Source organism: Pseudoliparis swirei, chromosome 24, assembly GCF_029220125.1.
Source record: "Pseudoliparis swirei isolate HS2019 ecotype Mariana Trench chromosome 24, NWPU_hadal_v1, whole genome shotgun sequence".
Lineage (NCBI taxonomy): Eukaryota > Metazoa > Chordata > Actinopteri > Perciformes > Liparidae > Pseudoliparis > Pseudoliparis swirei.
The window spans coordinates 13,271,962-13,295,710 of NC_079411.1; the positions used below are offsets into that span (position 1 = coordinate 13,271,962).

Consider the following 23,749-nt stretch of genomic DNA (forward strand, 5'->3'; position numbering starts at 1 on the left):
GCTCAGGGTCAGTCTGATTTGCCACGCAAACATCGAGTAAATAACATTAGTTGGTTGTACCACTAATGAACAATTGATTACCTCTACTTTATGTAACATTTATGTCCAAGTTGGTATTTGATTAAAAAACCTTAAAGGCAGTGAGTGTACATTTATTTTTACCGATATGACGTCACAAAAATGGTCGAGACCACAAGAAGTATCATAAGATATAAGATGAACCACAAAAAAGGCCATGAGCACAAGCTCAGTACATATGTGAGAGGATACTTTATTGACATCAAGTGCAAAAAGACAGAAAGATAAGGCGGCAGATCAGTCAGAGCATCACATACTTGCAGGCCGCATTTACACAATCCACAATGTCTTCACAAACAGGACATGTATCCACAATTGTCATGTTTGGTCATTAATGTGTCTTTAGATCAGAGGCATTAGAGCTCCATTCTAACACCAGTAAACATTAATGTTGAGTAACTTGTGTTACTCAACATTACTACGAGCCTTTGCTAAGCTTTGCTAAACTGTCACTTCGGTTGAACAATTTGAGGAAACCTAGTGATTTCAATTGCAATTATTTTCAATAATAACTTCAACTTCTAGGGCCAAATAAACTTGACTCGTGACAAACAAAAACTGACCATCTGATCTCAGTAGAAGCATAATGTAGTAGTACATTGCTAATGTGGTACTGGTATAATATATATATAATAGCAATCAGACTGAGGAGCCCCAATGATACTGTTGACAGCTCTGTTCTCTCTTCTTGAGCTTATGTAATCGTTAGATTGGCAGACTGATGGGCCAAACAAGCTTTTTAGCACATTATATAGTTTGGAGTTTAGCTCCGACTACTACAATAAGCTGCTAGCTGCAAACTGCTCAGCAAACTACATGATGCAATCAGCTACATTGTGTAGGGAACAGTTGTCATAACAGCTTGCTCCGACATTGTTAGTCGGTTACTGTGGTGGTGGTGGGGGCGTGGTTAGGCTCAGCTGCAGAGGGAAGAGGGGGAGTGGCTCAGGGAACAGGTGCTGGGAAGAGGCCTAATTGGCCTCAGCTGGAACGGATCTAATGTTTTTTTACTCTTCCCTATATTAGACTCAGTAGGAATGGAGGCAATAGGAGAGGAGAGCAAGCACAGCGTGCCAGTGACAATAAAACGTAATACAAACAATAACCCTGAGTGTGCTCAATCATTGGTGCTGGGGGGGAACCCGGGGAAGGTGACAGGAGCGTGTTACAGTTACATATTAAGTTATGTCTCCTCCCTTAGCTTAATGGTGGTGACATGAGGTCATGTGACCGTGGTGAAGTTCCTTTATAGCCTAATGTTAGCTTTTTACTTCTGCCGATTGTGTTCATGCTTCAAAGATCATAAAAGTGCTTTTCATTTGGGAAGACTATCATGCATGAAGCTTATTTACCAGTCGAATACACACATTATTTAACACAGTAATAACGGGACTACTCCTGTGATAAATAACTGTAACACTCTGGGCTGCGGCTTCCTTCATCAGAAGTTAAAATGTCTTCGTTATTTGGTTGGGGCAGTTGCATTGGTTACACTTTGTGACTTACAGTATTACATGCAATAGTAACGCTGATACAGCATTCACAGTATATTTAAAACAACTCAAACATGACATTGTATTGTAATATTTGATGTAAGCTGTCATAATACACATGAATAAGGCTATGCTGATGTCAACAGAGAAGATGCTTAAGCAAATAAATATTTTTTTGACTGAACAGAAAATGTCTCCTTAGGTAGGTATAAAAGATAATAAAATAATAAAAGTTACAAATAATGGCTTTTCCTGCACAGGGATAAACTGTTCTACAACACAGTCAAATCTTTAGATAATACTTTTTGCTTATTAAGCTGTCACAACAAAAATAATGTAATAGTAAAGTGCTGTTTAGCATTGTAATGCAATGACCTACATTATACAAAATTAAATATCCATCTTAGGTTTAAATACATACAATATCCAGTGTGCTTCCTGGGAAATCTCTTACTTTATGGCTACTTAGAAGTACGGGAACAACATACCATCATGTCCCCTGCTAGTAACGAGTGATGGCCGACATAAAGTAGTCAAGTGCCTCTTATTGCAAACGGTGCCATGCTGCCACAATGCGCTTGAACAAGTGGCATTACTAAAGTCAAATACATGTTCCTTCTACAATGATAATAGTATTGGTGCAATAATAAGGTGCAGTAAGATATTTGGTTGCAGTCACAGAATCAGCTGCGTGAAACCCTGCTGACTACATCTAAAAGATTTGAGCCAACTCTATATTGAGATTGGACTTTTTATGCATTTCAAAGTAGTCATCATAAGAGAAGACCTGAGTGTGAGTGACTCCAGGCCAGCTGGCTCTGTGGCTCACAGAGAAATGATTGCTTTTGATCAGCAACACTCGTGAAACCCACATTGACATTTAGTGCAAAAATCGAACAACATTGATTATTGCACTACCATTGTGCAAGTCGGGTTTTTTTATGTACAGGACTGTCCTGTGTTCTGATGAGTGTTGTTGCACATAGTTAAGGAACGGGGACATTAGGAGAACATTTGAGTTTTCCTTTGTTGGGCTGCTGTAAAATTATCATGTTTATTATCATGTCTATAACTGTACGTGTGGTGCTGATCGTGACTTCTCCAGGCTGTGGCTTGAATGCGTATATGTTCATAGCTCCTGTTGAGTGCTGGTGAATGTACCTCCACGAACGAAGGCCAATGGCTATCTTAAATTGATTGATAAAGGCTCATCCACAGCTGCAGACTGGTATTTCACCTTTTTTTGTGAAAGAGATAATTTAGTTTTCAGACAAATATTTAGAAATGCCACAATATCAAAACATAGCATCACAGACCCATTATTTATTCAAATACAGCGGTTCTAATTTGGTGTTGGCCTCAACCCAGACTCTAAATAACACTGAGGGAGACACATATACATTATAACTTTGTATGATGTTATCATTTCCTCTCACGGTCACTGCTTTGCTTTCTGTGGGTGTGTTTCTGAGCATCCAGACACCTCACCCCCTCCAGCAGCATGGGCGTCCCGTGATGTGGGTCTGTATAGAGGGGGAGAAAGGGAGAAGGGGAGAGTTTGTGTTCACTCCTGGTATTACAGCTGATTTAGTTCAGTCGTCCATTACTTTCTGTATCAGGACACTCTCCTCTCTTCCTCCTTCTGTTTCATGGATTGTGGAAATCTGGATCGTGGTCCATGCCTACTACTAAATATTTAAACATTTCTGTCATATTCATTGAATGTGTTGTAACTCTGTAACGCTGTTCATCTCTACACATTTAATTCGTTTTTTTTTGTAATGTCTATTACTGTATGTGTGGTGACATCTATTGCTTCTGTCCATCCGGGAGAGGGATTCTCCTCTGTTGCTCTCCTGAAGGTTTCTTCCCTTTTAACCCCGTAAAGGTTTTTTTCTGTTTTGGGAGTTTTTTCTGATCCGATGTGAGGTCCTGGGACAGGGATGTCGTATGTGTTCAACTTGTAAAGCCCTCTAAGGAACATTTGTAATTTGTGATGGTGTCTATACAAAATAAACTGAATTGAATTGAATTGGGTGTATTATGGATCTTGGAGCATGGCCACTTACAAGAAAAAAAACTAGTGCTGTGAAAAATAACGCGTTAACTCAGTTAATCCAATTTCAGGTTTAACTAGTTTTTTTTTTTTTTTACGCATTTAACGCATGCGCAGAATGAGCTTCCAATCCGTCTGTTGTTGGTCGACGGGACGAAAAAAAAGTCACTTGCAAAATGAGCTTCCAATACACCACTTCAATCTGAACTCTGTCCGCTCTCATGCAGACGGTCTGTTCATCGGTAATGATCCTTCCGCAGGTTCACCTCCGGAAACCTTGTTACGACTTTTACTTCCTGTAGATCAGGGTCTCAACACGTCGATCGCGACCTGCCAGTCGATCGCGGCGTAGTGTTGGTAGATCGCATGACATTAAAAGATTGGCCGCCCCTGACATGTTCTCTATAGCACGTCTTTGTTCTTTTATTAAACTAAACGTCTGTTGTTGATCGTATCTCCACAGCAGCATGTCATTTCTGTCTCTTCGCGTTGCGTTAACACTTATCGATCTCCGTCTCGCGCCACAGGGCTCCGTGCGCGCATCGGACCGAGCAAAAAAAAAGTCACTTGTCAATCTGTCCACCTGTCCGGGCCGGTGAGGTTTCAGCTTTGCAGCGGTGTCCCCGCCGTCCCTTTCATCACGGCCCAGTTCATGAAGAAAACCCACACAGTCAGTTTGCCTCAGCAGCTGCTAGAGGAAGACTAGAGGCCTTTAGATTGTATCATGGTGGAGTTAATTCAATTCAATTCAGTTTATTTGTATAGCCCAATTTCACAAATTACAAATTTGTCTCGGAGTGCTTTACAATCTGTACACATAGACATCCCTGCCCCAAAACCTCACATCGGACCAGGAAAAACTCCCAAATAACCCTTCAGGGGGAAAAAAAGGGAAGAAACCTGCAGGAGAGCAACAGAGGAGGATCCCTCTCCTAGGATGGACAGATGCAATAGATGTAATGTGTACAGAAGGACAGATTTAGAGTTAAAATACATTCAATGAATATGACAGAGTGTATGAATAGTTCATAGTAGGCATATTCCACGATGGAGACCTCCACGATCCATCAGGCAGATGGCGGTGGGGAGGAGGAGTGGGCGGAGTCTCAACAGGACAGTGGCGTAGTCATGAGCAGGAATTCCACGACCCAGGGGATCCATCAGGCAGATAGGATCTATGCCGTCTCATAGGGTCCGATGACCCCATGAGGCGTAAAGTCAAAAGGACTTCGGGAGAAAGCAGAGTTAGTAGCGTGTGATTGAGAGATGAAAATTCATCCTTAAGGAGAGAAAAAAGGAGATAGGTACTCAGTGCATCCTAAAACGTCCCCGGCAGCTATAAGCCTATAGCAGCATATCAAGGGGCTGGACCAGGGCAAACCTGATTCAGCCCTAACTATAAACTCTGTCAAGAGGAAGGTCTTAAGTCTACTCTTAAACGAGGTGACTGTGTCTGCCTCCCGGACTGAAATTGGAAGCTGGTTCCATAAAGAGGAGCTTGATAACTAAAGGCTCTGGCTCCCATTCTACTTTTTAAGACTCTAGGAACTACAAGTAGTCCCGCATTTAGTGAGCGTAGCTCTCTAGTGGGGCAATATGGTACGACAAGCTCCTTAAGATATGATGGAGCATCACCAATCAAGGCTTTGTAGGTTAAGAGAAGAATTTTAAAAGTGATTCTTGATTTTACTGGGAGCCAGTGCAGAGCAGCTAGTGCAGGAGTGATGTGATCTCTTTTCTTAGTTTTAGTGAGAACATTCTGGATCAACTGGAGGGACCTAAGAGATTTATTAGAGCAGCCTGCTAATAAGGAGTTGCAGTAATCCAGTCTCGAAATGTACGAGCGTGAACCAATTTTCTGCATCTTTTTGAGACAAGATGTGCCTGATTTTTGAAATATTACGTAGATGAAAGAATGCAGTCCTTGAGATTTGCTTTACGTGGGAGTTAAAGGACAAGTCCCGATCAAAGATAACGCCAAGATTCTTTACAGTGGTGTTGGATGCCAGGGCAATGCCGTCTACAGAATCCACATCACCAGATAATTGATCTCTGAGGTGCTCAGGGCCGATTAAAATTACTTCGGTTTTGTCTGAGTTTAACATCAAGAAGTTGCAGGTCATCCATGTTTTATGTCTTTAAGACATGCTTGAATTTTACAGAGTTGGTTGCTCTCCTCTGGTTTTATCGATAAACATAGTTGAGTGTCATCTGCATAACAATGAAAGTTTATGGAGTGTTTCCTGATAATATTGCCCAAAGGAAGCATGTATAAGGTAAATAAAATTGGTCCAAGCACAGAACCTTGTGGAACTCCGTGATTAACGTTGGTGGTTATCGGCGTCATCGTTTACAAATACAAACTGAGATCGATCTGATAAATAGGATTTAAACCAAATTAGTGCCGTGCCTGAAATGCCAATCGACTGCTCCAGTCTCTGTAACAGGATGTCATGGTCAATGGTGTCGAATGCAGCACTAAGGTCTAACAAGACCAGGACAGAGAGGAGTCCTTTATCTGCTGCCATTAAGAGGTCATTTGTAATTTTCACCAGTGCCGTCTCGGTGCTGTGGTGTTTTCTAAATCCTGATTGAAATTTCTCAAATAAACTATTATGATGTAGAAAGTCGCACAACTGATTTGCGACCACTTTCTCAAGGATCTTGGAGAGGAGGGGGGAGGTTAGAGACCGGTCTGTAGTTAGCCAATACCTCTGGATCCAGAGTGGGCTTCTTCAGGAGAGGTTTAATAACAGCCACCTTGAAGGAGTGTGTCGTGGCCTGTTAGCAGAGACACATTGATAATATCTAATAGAGCCGCCAATTAAAGGCAAAACGTCTTTAAGCAGCCTCGTCGGGATGGGGTCCAAGAGACAGGTAGGCGTGTTAGAAGTAGAAACCGTTGAAAATAATTGGTCACGGTTGATAGGAGAAAATCCTCAAATATACACCAGGGCATACAGCGGTTTCCAAGGCCATTCCACTTGAGGACAGATCGGCACTGGTTATGGGCAAGAGATTATTAATCTTGTCCCTAATAGTTAAAATCTTTTCATTAAAGAAGTTCATAAAGTCATTACCACTAAGGTTTATAGGAATGCTCGGCTCCACAGAGCTGTGACTCTCTGTCAGCCTGGCTACAGTGCTGAAGAGAAACCTGGGGTTGTTTATATTTTTCTATTATTGATGAGTAATAGGCTGCTCTGGCATTACGGAGGGCCTTCTTATATGTTTTAAGACTATCTCGCCAAACTAAGCGGGATTCTTGAGATTAGTTGAGCGCCATATGCGTTCAAGCTTTCGTGACGTTGCTTCAGTTTGCGGGTCTGAGGGTTATACCAGGAGCAAACCTCCTCTTCCTCACTGTCTTCTTCTTCAGAGGGCTATCGAGTCAGTGTCATTCTCAGAGAGCCTATGGCACTGTCAACAAGATGATCAATCTGGGACGGACTAAAGTTAGTCCAGGAGTCCTCTGTTATATTGAGTCGTGGTATCGAATCAAATACAGAAGGAGACGCTTCTTTAAATTTAGCTACAGCACTATCAGTTAGTCATCTAGTGTAGAAACTTTTGACTAAGGTTGTACACTCCGGTAGTATAAATTCAAAAGTTATGAGGTTGTGGTCTGACAGAAGAGGATTCTGTGGGAAGGCGTTCAAATGCTCAATGTCACGCCATAAGTAAGAACAAGATCAAGCGTGTGGCCAAAGCTGTGAGTGGGTTTCTGTACTCTCTGACAGAAGCCAATCGAGTCCAACAAGGAGATGAATGCAGCACTAAGGCAATCATTATCAACATCCACATGGATATTAAAATCTCCAACAATAATAACTTTATCGGTTTTAAGAACCAAACTTGATATAAATTCTGAGAATTCAGATATAAACTCTGAATATGGACCTGGTGGCGGTACAGAATCACAAATCGAATTGGCTGTAGTGTTTTCCAGGTTGGATGTGAAAGACTAAGAACAAGGCTTTCAAATGAGGTGTAGTGTAATTTTGGTTGAGGATTAATTAATAGGCTCGATTCAAAGATGGCTGCTACTCCACCTCCTCGACCGGTGCCTCGAGGAATGTGAGTATTAATATGACTTGGAGAGTCGATTCATTCAGGCAGACATATTCTTCATGGCTCAGCCAGGTTTCAGTTAGGCAACATAAATCAATGTGATTATCTGATATTAAATCATTCAGTAACACAGCTTTAGATGACAGAGATCGAATATTTAGGAGACCACATTTAATAGACCTATTTTGTTGCACTGCTGAAATAATTGTGTTAACTTGTATAAGGTTATTGTGTACGACTCCTCTTCTGCTTACTTTTGATTTATTTAATTGAAGTGGCCGTGGGACAGACACAGTCTCTACTCTAAAGTCAAGGGTGGGTAACTGCTCGAATGGAAGAGCAGAGAAGGGTGTTAAACTACAACTCTGCTCCCGGTTCCTGATCTGAACCCTGGGTTGTCATAGATTAAGTCCGGTGATCAACTTGGTCATATTCGCAGAAATGAGGCGCTCCGTCCAACGTGGGATGAATGCCGTCTCTCCTCATCAGATCAGGTTTTCCCCAGAAAGTCTTCCAGTTGTCTCGTAGCCCACATTATTGGCTGGGCACCACCTCGACAGCCAGCGGTTGAAAGGGGACATTCGGCTATACAATTCGTCTGTCTGCAAATTTGGGAGAGGGCCAGAGAAAATTACGGTGTCCGACAACGTCTTGGCATAAGCACACCGATTCCACATTAATTTTAGTGACTTCCGACCGGCGGGCTCGGCGTCATTACCACCGGCGTGTATTACAATCTGACTGTATCTCCGCTTATCCTTAGCCAGCAGCTTCAAACAAGACTCCACGTCGCCCGCTCTGGCCCCGGGAGGCACACGACTCTGGTCCGTGGCTTCGCTATTTTCACGTTCCTGACTATAGAGCTCCCGATAACCAGGGTGTGTTCCTCAGCGGGTGTGTCGCTGAGCAGGAAAACTGGTTCGAAACGTGAAGTGGTTGGTGCACAGCGGGCTTCTGTGTAGACTTACTACTCCTGCGAACAGTTACCCACGATCCCGGCTGATCGGGCACCACCGGAGAACAGCTAGCAGCTGACTGTAGCTCCGCGCCGGCTACGGGAGAGGGCGGGCTAACTAGCATAGCTGTCTGAGCTTCGATAGCGCGGAGCCGTGCATCTAACCCACTTAGACCTGCCTCCAACCTAGCAAATAAACTACACTTGTTGCATGTATCGTTATCATTAAGGGAGGCAGGGGGATAACTATACATGATGTTATATATGACTATATATAATGGTTGACAAACAAGAGAAAAATGTTCTGTTTAACCCTCCTGTTACCTTTACATTTACTAACATATTTTACCCTCGGGGTCAATTTGACCCCAGCAATTAAAACCTCCAGAAAATTATTAGAATTAATATTGCTTCCCAAGTTTAAGTGTGAGGTACTTTATGTTTGTTTGTTGACTACCTAAATAGCCCTTTAAATATATAAAAAAGTTGATATTTCTTATATGTTTGACACAGTGAAAAACAGCCTGGGGTCAAATTGACCCCAAAGAACACCGACATTAAACATTGAATGGGGTCAAATTGACCCGAAAGGTAACAGGAGGGTTAAACATTCTGTTTAGGATGAAGATGTATTAATGTTCCAGATGGAAGAAAACTGCTAAATATCTGCTGAGTTGCAGCACCATTGTATAGAAGAATGTATAAATGTATATATCCGTCTTTTGTCATAAATCTCTATGTTCTCACAAAATATACCGAGAATATCGGTAATATGTGATTAATCATGATTAATCCCCAAAAACCTGTGATTAACCCGATTAAAAATTTTAATCGTTTCACAGCCCTAAAAAAAACATTTAAATAGTTGTCTTTTTTGGATGTCAGGTCTCACTGAACTTCCGGATGTCTCTGATCCATTCATGTGCACAAGTAAACCGTGAAAGTGTGACAGTGAGCCAGCACAACGTAACCGTCACTTGAATGACATGCGCCGGTGTAAAATGTGTTGGGAACACATTTAGTTATTTGTGTGTGTGTGTGTGTGTGTGTACATACCAATGACCTTGGCCTGGAATCTGACCTTCAGACTACTGCCTTTTCTCCCTCTTGTTGCCAGAGTGATCTCCTCCTGCAGCACCCCCTCCTGGTGAGTCTTGTACTTGCATGTTACCTTGACTCCTCCTTTACGAGAGGGAGAGGGTTCATCGACATGTATTCATTCACTCACACTATTCAGTTGTGTCTCATCAAGGAAAGAAGCGGTGCAGGATGAGAGAGGCACAGTTGTATTTTCTTTTGGTGCTTCAGATGCACTTTGAACCCTTCTTTTCAAATATCCTCCTCAGGGGGAATAAAGTATATATCTATCTCTCTCTCTCTCGTTCTCTTTATCTCTATCTATCTATCTATCTGTCTTTCTATGTATCTATCTATCTATATTGGGATATTGCTCCCTCAGCTCTGCATCAAAACAGTGTCTCCTGAGTGGCATGCTACATATTTGATGCACAATTCATAAAGTCTCTTAGTTAGAAACACTAAGCGTCTTCAGATAGAATTAAAGAATAAATATACATATGTTCTACATTCAACACATATTAAACACCTCCAGTTGCTTGATGTGTTGACAGTGTGCCAGTGACTCATTGGATGCGATGGAAGAAGTCCTCCATGAAGAAAGCCAGAGTGAAGGCCTTGACAGCCCACACGCATGACCAATTAGCAACACAAATAACACAAACGTTTGCCGTCTTGACAGAGTCTCCCTGCTGTTGTACACTATATTGTGTTTTGAATATGTCCATTTAACAAAACGTGTTTGGTTGACTCAGGAAATTCAACCTTGTTCCCAAAAAATAACAAGGCTTTTTTCACCGTGTAAATACTGCATTCAAAGTAAAAGTACGATGATAAAAACAATAGGTTAAAAACATGATATTATTGTGGGAATTCTTGGCACAAAACAACATCTTCAGTGTGTGAAGGCTTTTCAGTTACTAGTGGAGCAGTCACCAGCTAGGCGAGGATGCAGGATTTCAGCTCTCTATAGCACCTCCTAAGGATGCTTGCTAGAGGGAGAGACCTTACAGTGTGTTATAAACCCACAATCCACCTGGACCATCGCCTCAGGTGGTACTCTATATTGTACACAGAGTACCTGAAAACTGTGAGTGAAGAAAGCAACATCAAGGCTGCAACTAGAATAATTATTCACGTTGTAGCGGCGTTCCGTCGTTGTTGTTTTCTTAATCCGCTAAAGAGCTGCAGACACAGTGAATTTCCTCTCACGCGCATGACAGGAGACCGTTCATTTCCTTTTCTTTTCGATTTGATTTTAAACAGCAAAAAACGCTGACAAAGTATACAAAATAATAAACGTTCAAAACGATCTCATGGTCTTACGGTAAAAAAACTATATCTCTCGTGTCTAATGCGGCTCTGTTCTTACCCCTGTTGCCGTCATGACGTCATTAAATAGCCTGGCTCGAGCGTCAGTCATTAACATAAAGATCTTTTAATATATTAAATTTATAGTTCCTCCAAATTGAGCATAAATCTAAATATTAAATTATAAACAATTCTGAAACTTAAATTTGCTAAAAACACAGTTGTGGCTCTTACACACGTGGTCAGTCATTTGTTTCTATAGAATCTGAATTGTAATTCAAATCTGTAGAATACATTTCTCACAATTTTTTTCTCCTCTCCTTTTTATATCCAATGAATATCAATACTCATATTGATACTGTGTTGTGAAATACCAATGGGGGAAAGGTAGTTCATTCAAGAGTCTACAGCCATGTGAGCAGCTCTGTGGGAATGTACATGGACACAGCGGTGCTTTGAGCTAAACGCTTCTCCTAATGAGAGATCAGTCTGTCAACACTCTCTGGTGGACCAACTGGACAATTACTGTAAATGATCTCAGTGATCTCAAACCTGTACCAGCTGTCGTACAGCGATACCACTGTGTCGGCAAAAAGCTAAGCTAGATCAGCCTCAGACATTTATCTTTCACGAAAGTATTGAATAAATAGACATTTTAACATGATGATGGCATTTTGTGGATGAATTGTCTGGGAACCATTGATGTCTGTACAACATCTGTGCATATTTCCCAGGTTAAGAGCGGGTGGTGCTGGTCAGGAGATCACCAAAGTCAGTGGGCTTCATCCTCCTCCTCTCCTGTATACTCGACTGGCCAACATTGTCATCCCAAAGAGACTACAAAGATCCTAAGGGTAAAAGAGAGGTGTGTGTAGGATAATTTTTGCGTAACTGACCGAGATTCTGGACTTTCACACTGACTTTTTTATTTCTTTTCAGCTCCACCCAGGCTCCATCTTTTTCATTCCTTCTGCATAACTGATAATCTGGTGGTGAGCCATCACAAATCATTGGCCCAATTAAAATACTGGCAACCATTAATCAGGTCACTAATCTAACTGTAAAACCTGCATGTGTTTCAAAAAAAAGGCAAGTCTGGAACCCCGGAGGTCAGCTCATATTTCCCTGTGTAACTTAATCTGCCACTAATGCACAGTCTCTTGCTTACTGCCTGACAACCACAGAGTTTTAACCTCTGTGTCCTCCACAAGAACGATTGAGAAAAGGCTAGAATGATAGACTGCACAACGAGCCAATCAGCACGCTCCACACAGCGAGTCATGGTAGACTAAAGGCAGAAAAGGAAACAGTGAGGTTGCCTCTGGTGGAGATCTCGATACCACAAGCAACCAGCCACTCATCCATTCATGCACAATCTCGAAGTGAGATCACAACCGTCACACCTTCAGAATCTCTGACTTTGTACCAACACAGATTATCCCCCGTTAAGGCAGTAAACTGTTCTGAATGCCTGGACTTACCCTCCAGTGTGGAGTTGATATGTTGAACCCGGAGGTTGGGGAACTTCCGGGTTGGAGAAGAGGAAGGGAGACAAGAGAGCTCTTTGCCCTGAGTGGGGACATCTGGGACGGTGAAGACAATCTCATAGCAGTGCTGGCTCTTCAGGAACCCCGCCTAGAGAGGGGAACGACAGAGGAGAAGGCAAAGAGGGAAGGAGAACGTGTCAGCGGCGAACATGCTGGAAACAACACTCTGAGGCGCGCTGACAGGAATCCACAACAGTGAAGTTGCAGCCAGAAAGCTCCACGATGAGCTGAAACTAAGACACACTGTGTAAAGGGGAGCAGCAGATGAGCTGATAGTTAGTTCTCTGTAGGTTCTTCACTATGAGTGAAACAGTTCCATGGGCACACCTTGACCAAATAGCTGCCATCCTTGTCTTGGATAGCAATGAGAGTGGAGAGGTTTGAATCGTCATCTCTCCGCGTCGGAGAGCCGGGGGGCTTGTCGTCGTCAGGGAAATGCACCCCACCGGCCTTAGAGGTGGAGCCTGGGGATGGAGTAAAAATAGAAGTGTTAAATTATCTAGCAGCCAAGGTAGGCCCGATTATGACGATGTGATGAAGAATAACAGCTAAAGACGAGGGTGTATGTCAACGGTGCAACAAAGCAAAAACAGCAACGATTATTTTTTAGAATGTTTTCTTAAATCCTGTTAAGCAAATGCAAACAAAGACGAAGGAGGGCAGTCGACAGAAACCTCTAAATAAATGAATAGAATGTCACTCCGTTCAGCTGGGACTAGTCTACAACAAGCTACGAACCAAAGAAAAGCACATGCCTCTGAGATGAGGAGGGGCATTTTAAATATTCTAACTATTAGAGGCAAGATTAATAATCTCTTGCCCTTAACCAGTGCCGATCTGTCCTCAAGTGGAATGGCCTTGGAAACCGCTGTATGCCCTGGTGTATATTTGGATGGCTTTTCTCCATCAACCGTGACCAATTATCTTCAACGGTTTCTACTTCGAACACGTCTACCTGTCTCTTGGACTCCATCCCGACGAGGCTGCTTAAAGACGTTCTGTCTTTAATTGGCAGCTCTCTACTAGATATTATCAAAGTGTCTCTGCTAACAGGCCACGTACCACACTCCTTCATAGTGGCTGTTATTAAACCTCTCCTGAAGAAGCCCACTCTGGATCCAGAGGTGTTGGCTAACTACAGACCGATCTCTAACCTCCCCTTCCTCTCCAAGATCCTTGAGAAAGTGGTCGGAAATCAGTTGTGTGACTTTCTACATCATAATAATTTATTTGAGGAGTTTCAGTCAGGATTTAGAAAACACCACCGAGACAGCACTGGTGAAAATTACAAATGACCTCCTAATAGCATCAGATAAAGGACTCATCTCTGTACTTGTTTTATTAGACCTTAGTGCTGCGTTCACCACACATACTGTTACAGAGACTGGATCAACTGATTGCTATTTCAGGTACTTGTTCACGTGGGTAAGGCAAATCTCAAGGACTGCATTTTTTTAAATACACGCAACATACAAAAATCTGTCACATCTTGTCTCAAAGCGATGCAAAAAAACTGGTTCAAGCGTTCGTTACTTCTTGACTAGATTACTGCAACTCCTTATTATCAGGCTGCTCTAATAAGTCTCTTAGGTCCCTCCAGTTGATCCAGAATGCTGCAGCTCGTGTTCTCACTAAAACTAAGAAAAGAGATCACATCACTCCTGCACTAGCTGCTCTACACTGGCTCCCTGTAAAATCAAGAATCACATTTAAAATTCTTCTCTTAACCTACAAAGCCTTGATTGGTGATGCTCCATCATATCTTAAGGAGCTTGTAGTACCATATTGCCCCACTAGAGATCTGCACTCACTAAATGCGGGGCTACTTGTAGTTCCTAGTCTTAAAAAGTAGGATGGGAGCCAGAGCCTTCAGTTATCAAGCTCCTCTTTTATGGAACCAGCTTCCACCTTCAGTCCGGGAGGCAGACACAGTCACCTCATTTAAGAGTAGACTCAAGACTTTCCTCTTTAACAGCGCTTACACTCAAAAAAACAATTCAAGGCCGTCATAGAGGGGACACATTTAAATATTGTTTGATACATTTAAATAAATCAATTACAAAAATAGATATTTATATGTAATGGGTGTAACACAAAATGTAGGAATACTTTCATTTATTAGATTTATTTAGGTTCGATGGTGTGCATATCAACGCAAAATAAATGTGTTTAATTGGGGACTACCCTTTGCGCATGCGCCAGCTGAAAATCAGTTGTTTGCATGAGGTGAACACGCTTTCAGGGCTGGTGTAGTGGCTAGCACTGTCGCCTCACAGCAAGAGGGCCGTGGGTTCAATTCCCGGTCGGGGCGGTCCTTCTGTGTGGAGTTTGCATGTTCTCCCCGTGGCAGCGTGGGTTCCCTCCGGGTTCTCCGGCTTCCTCCCACAGTCCAAAGACATGCAGTCAGGTTAATTGGTGTCTAAATTGCCCATAGGTGTGAGAGTGAATGGTTGTCTGTCTCTATCTGTGCCCTGGATGGACTGGCGGCCTGTCCAGGTGACCCTGCCTTCGCCCAATGTCAGCTGGGTTAGGCTCCAGTGCACCGTGACCCTAATGAGGATAAGCGGTATCGAATATTTCATTTCCAATTTATATTTTGAGTTGGACAAACACAAATTAATTTAATGAATATCATTATCTTAATTTAGATGTATTTGATACAAATGAGTTGGACTAACTTAAATACATTTTATTGCACTGATGTGCTTAATTTGAGTTGGAGTTGCATATAATTATTGGATGGAAAACCTGCCAACACTTTAATTTAGTTCATCCAATGAGTCATTTCTTTGAGTGTATAGTTTGCCCTGGTCCTGTCGTATGTGTACAGATTGTAAAGCCCTCTGAGGCAAATTTGTCATTTGTGATATTGGGCTATATAAAATTCTTGGTCCAAAACCACACAGATATGAAAATGCTACATTACAGCAGAAAAGTCAGCCATTAAAAACACCTTTCTTGGTTTTGGTATTGAACATAATGATATGCCCAAATCCCCCGACTCACTGTTTATATTTTGCATTTTTTTTTAAAGTGATCTGAGAAAATGTTGGTATGTAGTGATACTGTCGGGAGCTGCACAGTAAGCTGTTGCCCCGTGCTAATAAAGGCCGGATAGAGGGTGTGTTAACTCATCAAACAGATACAATTGCTTGGAGGAAAAAGGACTCAACCTTGTGACTTCTGGCTCATTTGTAGTAGCGCAGTCTCACACACGCATGTGCGCGCACACACACACACACGTGCAGTGTCAAACTTACCTTTTATTCCTGTTGCCATGGTAATGCGGTTAGGAATTGGGAAGTGTCAGACAATGCCCTAGAGATGGCATCACTGGCCACCAGTCTGAGGTCAGACAATGACAGCGAGGACAACAGAAAGAGACCGTATGAGATTAGAAAGTTCAAAGTGTACTAAAGTAAAGACAGAGCCTTGAAGCATGAGCTCTTTTTGCTTCATAAGAGATGGTGCAGAGTATGAATATCACAGGGTGATTGATCTGACACATAACTCCGTCTCTCTGTCCTAAACTTTGATCTGTAGTCGATTAAATTCTTAACATAACATATAATAAACTACATATATTGGGCAGAGTTTCCGATTTGTTACAAAAGCAGACTCGTGACGGAAATGTCGCCGGTTCAATCCCGGTTTGGCAGGATGATGAATTCAGCGCGACGTCACACACTTTGTGGAGTGCCGTTTAGATTTTTAGCTGTCGCCATGTTGGCTTTTTGAAGAAGTGAGACGAGAAGGCGGAGCTACGTACAACAAAATGCTGAGTAAGACATGTTTTGGTGACCAAAATGTTACAAATTTACTGTTTACACAGAGGTAATAAATCAAAAGAGAAGTAGAGACCTTTTCTCATATAGACTTCTATACAATCAGAGGAGTTGCCCGCTGGTGGACAGTAGAGAGTATGCAGCTTTAAGGCACTTCAGCGTGGAGTTCACTTTTCAGAATCAGAAGTGAAAGAGCATCACTTGCTCATTACCACACGTAAGGTTTCCTAAGCTGCTCATTGGTCAACAGATCAGACTATGGTTGTTCTTGATAAGTTGTTCAAATACACAAATAAAATAAAATGATGTCTAAATGAGATGAAATCTGAGAAGTTCTGATACAGTAGTGTAGCTTTAAGCTTCTTTTTTCTTGCTGGATAATGACCTGGGCCTGAAGACAGAACCTGTAAAGTAATGTCTTATAGTGTCCCTAACAAGACCATACACCGCAACAGCTACTGTACTGAGAAGAATACATACTTATACGTTTTCTTTAAAATTGTAATATATATATATATATATACAATTTTAAGGAAAATATATTTGCATGTTTTCTTCTATCTATCTATCCATCTAAATATATATACATATGTATATATGTACATAGATATATTTATACATCTATATCCATATACATATATATATTATATATATATAACACTGAGAGAGAGAGAGAGAGAGAGAGAGAGAGAGAATGAGGCAACACCCCTGCTCACAATGAACGAGCATCCCTCCTTCTCAACACTGCGGTCAAGCTAGCCGCCACTTCGGAAAACAGTCAAGCCAGCCCGCCCGATATTTTTCAGTACACGTATATACCAGGCATTACGGTACGAGCGTGTGAAAACTGTCTTCAAAATAAGAGCGAACTCCGGTGAACGTGATATGACGAAACACGCCTTTAAATACAGATATAGTGATAGATTAAACTAATTGAAGAGATGAAAAATCACGAATTGTATGAATGATGAATACAATACATAAAAGAAGGTAATTATTCCAATATTGGATGTTCTGATTTAAAATTTCAAAATAAAAGATATAGAAAATCACATTCATGCGCAAATGTGTGTCTAATTTCAGAAAAGATTTAGAACACAATGGTGCGTTGTTACAAAATACTTTCACTTCTGATTCATGGTAGAGTACCTCAAGGTGTCACCCAGAGATAATCAAGACATTCTGACGTTTGATTTCTAAATGAAAGCTCTTCATGAAGAAAATAATATTAATATATTTCCAATATTTGATATTTCTTTAATTTAAAGTTAGCAAAAAATAAATATTATTAATATTATGCCAATATTTGAATTTTATTTAAAGCAAATCCGTAACTTTCTTGAAAGAAATTACACTGCAGTCTTGTTATTGGTGACCTCTCCTACGGCCAGGATTATTTTCATGAGATATCACTCTGCGGATTGGGAGAAAATTCAATTTAAAGTTAGCGGAAAATTAATATTATGCCAATATTTGAATTTTATTTAAAGCAAAGCCTTAACTTTCTTGAAAGAAATTACACTGCAGTCTTGTTATTGGTGACCTTTGCTAGGCCCATGATTATTTTCATGAGATATTACTGTGCGGATTTTGAATGAATTCAATTTAAAATTAGCGGAAAATTAATATTATTTATATTATGCCAATATTTGAATTTTATTTAAAGCAAATCCTTAACTTTCTTGAAAGAAATGACAGTGCAGTCTTGTTATTGGTGACCTCTGCTAGCCCCAGGATTTTTTTCATGAGATATTACTGTGGGGATTGTGAGAAAATTCAATTTAAAGTTAGCGAAAAATAAATAATGTTTATATATTTCCAACCTTTGAATTTTATTTAAAGCAGATCATCAAAAATGGCACTGCATTCTAGTTACCTTCGCATTCTGCGGAAGGTTATGTTTTGATCGCTGTGTATTTCTTTATTTGTGTGTGTGTGTTTGTGTGTTATTCGCATAACTCAAAAAGTATTAAACCGAATCGCATGAAATTTGGTGGGATCATTGGGTATTATCCGGGGACCATTTGATTAGATTTTGGGATTGATCGGGTCAAAGGTCAAGGTCATGAAAAGGTCAAAATCTTCTTTTTACCATAGCGCGGTCAAATGTTCATACATAATTCTTTTGTGATGTTTACCACATATCCGGTATCAAGTTACATCAATTTACAGTTCCCCACACTCTCATGCCAAGTACCAAAAAAGTGGCTGCGGCGAAGGTATGGGCTCTACCGAGTGCCTGTTCTAGTTAGTTATGTCTAACTTTAGATTAGAAAGGAAATAACTAGTGTTGTTACGAGATGTGCCGACGCTTCGAAGCGTGTGTCGAGTAATGGAGGGGGCGTTTCCTCGAAGCGCGTATCGAGGCTTGCTTCATTTAGGGGAGGAGCCAAAAATGATGACGTCCGAAGCCTCGCTGCCCGGCTGTACCACGTGACTGCTTCGGGAAGTGGTTCAGATTTTGCCGGGAGGTTTGACAGCAATATAAACCCCTCAGGCTCCATTCAAAATGTGGGTTGTTGGATGAGAGTTTGGAGAGTTTAGAGAGAGAGATAGTTTGGAGAGTTAGGAGAGTGAGGAGAGAAGGATAGGTGATAAGATGGAACTGTTGAGAAACTGTTATTTCTGAATAAAAATGAATAAAATGTCCCTTGTCCTGTACATCATTGTCCAAGTTACACAAACATATTCAGTCCCCTCTTAGTTACACACACACACGTTCACTGTCCTCTGCCTGCTTAAGCCCATGCCATTTTCCTAAAGTGACATAATAACATTACACAACCTGCCATATCATATGATACTACCATTTTGGGAACATTTACACACACATAATACATTCAACAAATATTTTATTATGCACATATGTGATAATTTATGTACAGAAATGATTTGGTCATACATTTTTGTAATTCAGTCATTCCCAACAGCCATAACAGACACAAAAATTCAATGCATCACATTATGTGGTTCAGATACAGCTGCCTGTAATTATACACTTGGCCAGTAGGTGGTTTCGTGAGCACATGAAGCTTCGAGAAATGAACCCTTTCTCGAACCAATTGGCTGAAGTGGTTGATGCCTCATGAGGCTTCATCTCACCATCACTAGAAATAACCCATAGTTACACACTAGTCCGTAACATTTAGCTCCATACGTTCCTTTTATTAGTTGTTTTCATCCTGTCTGCCTGTTTCACTCACTATCATGTCATTCCAGATCCTGCTTCCCATCTCGTCAGTCCAACTCCCTTCACCTGTTCTCTCACCTGCCTCTGATCACTCCCATGTCAATCCCTCATTCCCTTCACCTGGTCCTCATGCCCGTCTCACCTGTTGCCCATTCCCTCATTAGTCCCTGTCTACTTAGGTCCCCTCACTTGCACTTGTCCTCTGCCAGATTGTCTTGTGGTCTCCAGCCCAAGCCCTCCAGCGTTCAAGATTAAGTTGATCTATTTCTGCTAGTTTTGTTCCTAAAACAGCTGGTAGGAGCAGAAAGAACATCCCATTGATTTGTTTCTAGATGTATTTTTTCCGGATATGTATTGATAGTAGTATAAAGTCTCTTATTTTCTTTGTATGTGTTGAATACAACAAATTAGGCTGCATTACCTGTATTTAAGTACTGCACGTAAGTGACAAAAAGTCAAATAAATTGGATAGAAGACAAACAAAGTGATTGAGACATTAAGTAAAAAAACAACAACAGCATATGCAACAATATTCCAACACAGAAACAATTCAGTTATAATTAACAAAATGTCCTCATGAAGTAAGTAGTCATATGGCAAGAACTTTACCAGCATTCACAACAAATAATAACAGGAAGCAACAAAAAGTCTAAGGAAGAGTTTTCTAATTCTTGGGAGTTTTTCCTAAGTGCATGCAGTGTATTTAAGTGAATAATTAAGTGCGCGGAAGGAAATTGTCCTGGGAATCTAAGTCAGTGGGGGACCCGGGATTTTCAGGAGCCCAACTGCCGACGGGAAGAAACTGTTTGTGTGGCGTAAAGTCTTGGTCCTGATGTACCTCAGCCTCTTGCCAGAGGGGAGGGACTTGAACAGTGTGTGACACGGGTGAGAGGAGTCAGCTACAATCTTCCTTGCTCGCTTTAGGGTCCTGGAAGCAGACAAGTCCTGGAGGGATGGCAGATTGCGGCCAATCACTCTCTCAGCAGAGCGGATGATCCGCTGCAGTCTGGCCCTGTCCTTAGCAGTGGCTGCAGCGTACCAGACGGTGATGGAGGAGCAGGGGATGGACTCGATGATGGCAGTGTAGAAGTGCACCATCAGGAAGTACGTCCTCTGCCGTGCCTTTTCAGTGATGGAGCTGATGTTCAGCTCCCACTTGAGGTCCTGTTATTTAGCTGACTTGAACTTGAATTTCCTGAAAGTCTGTAGAGTAATATCTCATGAAAATAATCTTGGGCGTAGCAGAGGTCACCATTAACAAGACTTCAGTGTCATTTCAGTCAAGATTTGTAAGTATCTGCTTTTAATAAAATTCTAATATTGCCATAATATTTATTTTCGCTAACTTTAAAGCCTCATTATGTAGTTTTTCCCTTTTAGCGCCCCCTTCAGTTTGAGGTATTTAACGTTTACTTCGGTGTCGTAAATACCCAGTTACGATAGATGCACCCTCGCATACACTTGTATTGAGTTGGGATCATGTGTTGTCCTGTATTATAATTATAATTATTGTTATTATTTGTACGTGTCACGGGTTATAAAAGGTGACGCGTGGGGTTTTTTGTTTGGAGCGGGCTGACAGGCGCGCTCCAAACATGCTGATGGAAATGTCACTCTTGCCTGTCTTCAAAACTTGAGAGCCCTGCTAATACGAAGACTGCGCAGGAACACTGTGAACTGGGCCAGCACCTACCGGACTAGGGTGAAGTAGCGCGGGGATTGAACGCGGCGCCTCGCCACGTTTCCGCCTGGTCGGTCAGCTGTTTGCCGGCTTTTGGTGGGAGGGTGTGTGTGTGTGCGCGTGCAGTCATTTACTTTTGTTTTGGGGGACTGCAAAGACTTTGGGGACTGTCGGGATCCGGGGATTATACTTCGTTTTGAGTGGGTTTGATTGTTTGTAGTGGATGTGTTCATTTTGGGGGCTTGCAGATGCATTGAATTTGATTTAATATAATAACATTTGGGTTTCCGCATATCGACTGTGTGTTTTTCTTTTACGACCATTTGAGCAGAGAGTTAACACCAGAATTCGCAGATCCGTCCATTCCCTTTTTTTTAGCGTATTGTACCTTTTCCCCTTGATTGAGTTGCTAAGGGCGAATTGTTACAACATAACCAAAGGAATGACATTTAGTTTAGATGAAATACCGATCACGTTTTCAGCCTATATACGTTGTTTTCTAAATGTTTGAATGTGGAGTACGTGTGATCGAATACAATATTGTTGACAACACCAAAAAGCTACATAAAAAAGCTACCCTTATACTGTAGCTGCGAGCGTGGAGTGACATTATATGACATTGCGTAATCACTGCCAGAAAGCAGGTCGAAGTAAATCCGCCCCGGAGCGGGCGGCTCCAGAATCCTACATAGCGGAGTTATTTCCCCACAGACCCCCGATGGCAATAGCGGAGGCGCAAATCGCCATATTAAAAGTCATTGTAGCGGCAATTTTTTTTCAAGCTGTTATTTTAAGGTACAATTGTTACATAGTGTTACTTTAAATTGAATTTTCTCCCAATCCGCACAGTGATATCTCATGAAAATAATCCTGGGCCTAGCAGAGGTAACCAGTAACAAGACTGCAGTGTAATTTCTTTCAAGAAAGTTACAGTTTTGCTTTAAATAAAATTCAAATATTGGCATAATATTAATAATATTTATTTTTTGCTAACTTTAAATTGAATTTATTCAAAATCCGCACGGTAATATCTCATGAAAATAATCATGGGGCTAGCAGAGGTCACTACTAACAAGACTGCAGTGTAATTTCTTTCAAGAAATGTAAGGATCTGCTTTAAAGAAATATCAAATATTGGAAATATATTACTATTATTTTCTTTATGAAGTGCTTTCATTGAGAAATCAAACGTCAGAATGTCTTGATTATCTCTGGATGACACCTTGAGGTACTCTACCATGAATCAGAAGTGAACATATGTTATAACTACGCACCATTTTGTTCTAAATCTATTCTGAAATTAGACACATTTGCGCATGAATGTGATTTTCTTTATCTTTTATTTTGAAATTCTAAATCAGAATATCCCAATATTGGAATAATTACTTTCTTTCATTTAATGTATTCATCATTCATACCATTCATGCTTTTTCATCTCTTCATTTAGTTTAATCCATCACTTTATCTGTATTTAAAGGCGTGTTTCGTCATATCACGTTCACCGGAAGTTCGCTCTTATTTTGAAAACATTTTTCACACACTCACACCGTAATGCCTGGTATATACGTGTACTGAAAAATATCGGGCGGGCTGGCTTGACTGCGTTTTCCGAAGTGGCGGCTGGCTTGACCGCAGTTTCTCAACTGGACATGACCTCTTTCACACAGCCCACGGACACATCGCGCTTAATGCATGTTCGCACGGTGTTAGAATGAGATATATTGCTACGCACTGACAAAAAGATCTGAAGTGTCTCGAGCGGTCAAAACACAAACACGCGAGCATCTCTCACTGCAGTGAAATGAGGCCAATCATATGGCGGATACGTACCGCTTAGTTGGATCTTTCTTCAGGAGCGCATTCATATGTCATACAGCCAGTGGTGTCATACCGTCTGTCCCCTCAGAGCAGAAACGCCGACATCTGTCCCGGTGAAGCGTTGTCAAGACGAGAGGCTACTGCGTTAAACTGACGGAGAGAAGGGCCATTTGCGCGGGCATGTGCCTTCTCGGCGGACACGCGCAGAGCATGTGTCTGCCAGACTAAAGTCCTGTTATTTGGACCTCAACATTATATCTTCTCATCTTGGTCCTTTGGCCTCTTTTGTTTAACCATGTAACGGATTACATGAATTACGTGTGACAAATAAACTATGCTTAGTGTTTAAAAAGAATAAACCAACTGTCTCTTTTTATTCAATTATCACCATTTTGTATTGTATGCCTCATCATCAACACATGCTCACTTTTGTAGGAATGATTGGTTCTAAAATTACAGAAATAAAATGTCAAATCTCAGATTAAAATAAACAGCATTAAATACATCTGTATCAATAGCCTAGATCATTTTTAAAGACACAGACATATATAACTAGATGTATGTTGGAAAACTTGATTTCTGTCTACATGAATATGAATATTAAACTGCCTGTAGTCAAGTACTGTTCATTTATTTGTATTCATTCATTTATGTTCTTTTGACTTTCTTCTGGTATGTGCTGTGACC

General features: G+C 41.2%; 1 protein-coding gene across 2 annotated transcripts; it reads right to left on the reverse strand.

Annotated features, from left to right (window-relative positions):
- Nucleotides 1-247: 247 nt before the first annotated feature.
- LOC130189466 (adipose-secreted signaling protein homolog) lies at nt 248-23,211 on the reverse strand. 2 transcript variants are annotated; one of them, XM_056408248.1, is made up of 6 exons: nt 23,075-23,211; nt 15,849-15,933; nt 12,916-13,052; nt 12,523-12,676; nt 9,710-9,835; nt 248-3,094 (listed from the first exon to the last, which is right to left on the reverse strand). In XM_056408248.1, exons 2-6 carry the CDS (start codon nt 15,865-15,867, stop codon nt 2,994-2,996), a joined length of 537 nt encoding a protein of 178 aa, XP_056264223.1. In that variant the 5' UTR covers nt 15,868-15,933; nt 23,075-23,211; the 3' UTR covers nt 248-2,993. The 2 variants fall into 2 exon arrangements, with proteins under 2 accessions (XP_056264223.1, XP_056264222.1); XM_056408247.1 differs by lacking the exon at nt 23,075-23,211 and having other exon boundaries at nt 15,849-16,810.
- Nucleotides 23,212-23,749: the final 538 nt, after the last annotated feature.

Bases quoted from the DNA above. Each gene is read 5' to 3' on its own strand.
- LOC130189466 (XM_056408248.1), bottom strand. The intron at 9,836-12,522 runs GTAAGTCCAGGC...CCTCTCGTAAAG, and splicing joins TATCAACTCCACACTGGAGG to GAGGAGTCAAGGTAACATGC. The intron at 3,095-9,709 runs GTATGTACACAC...CCCTCTATACAG, and splicing joins ATTCCAGGCCAAGGTCATTG to ACCCACATCACGGGACGCCC.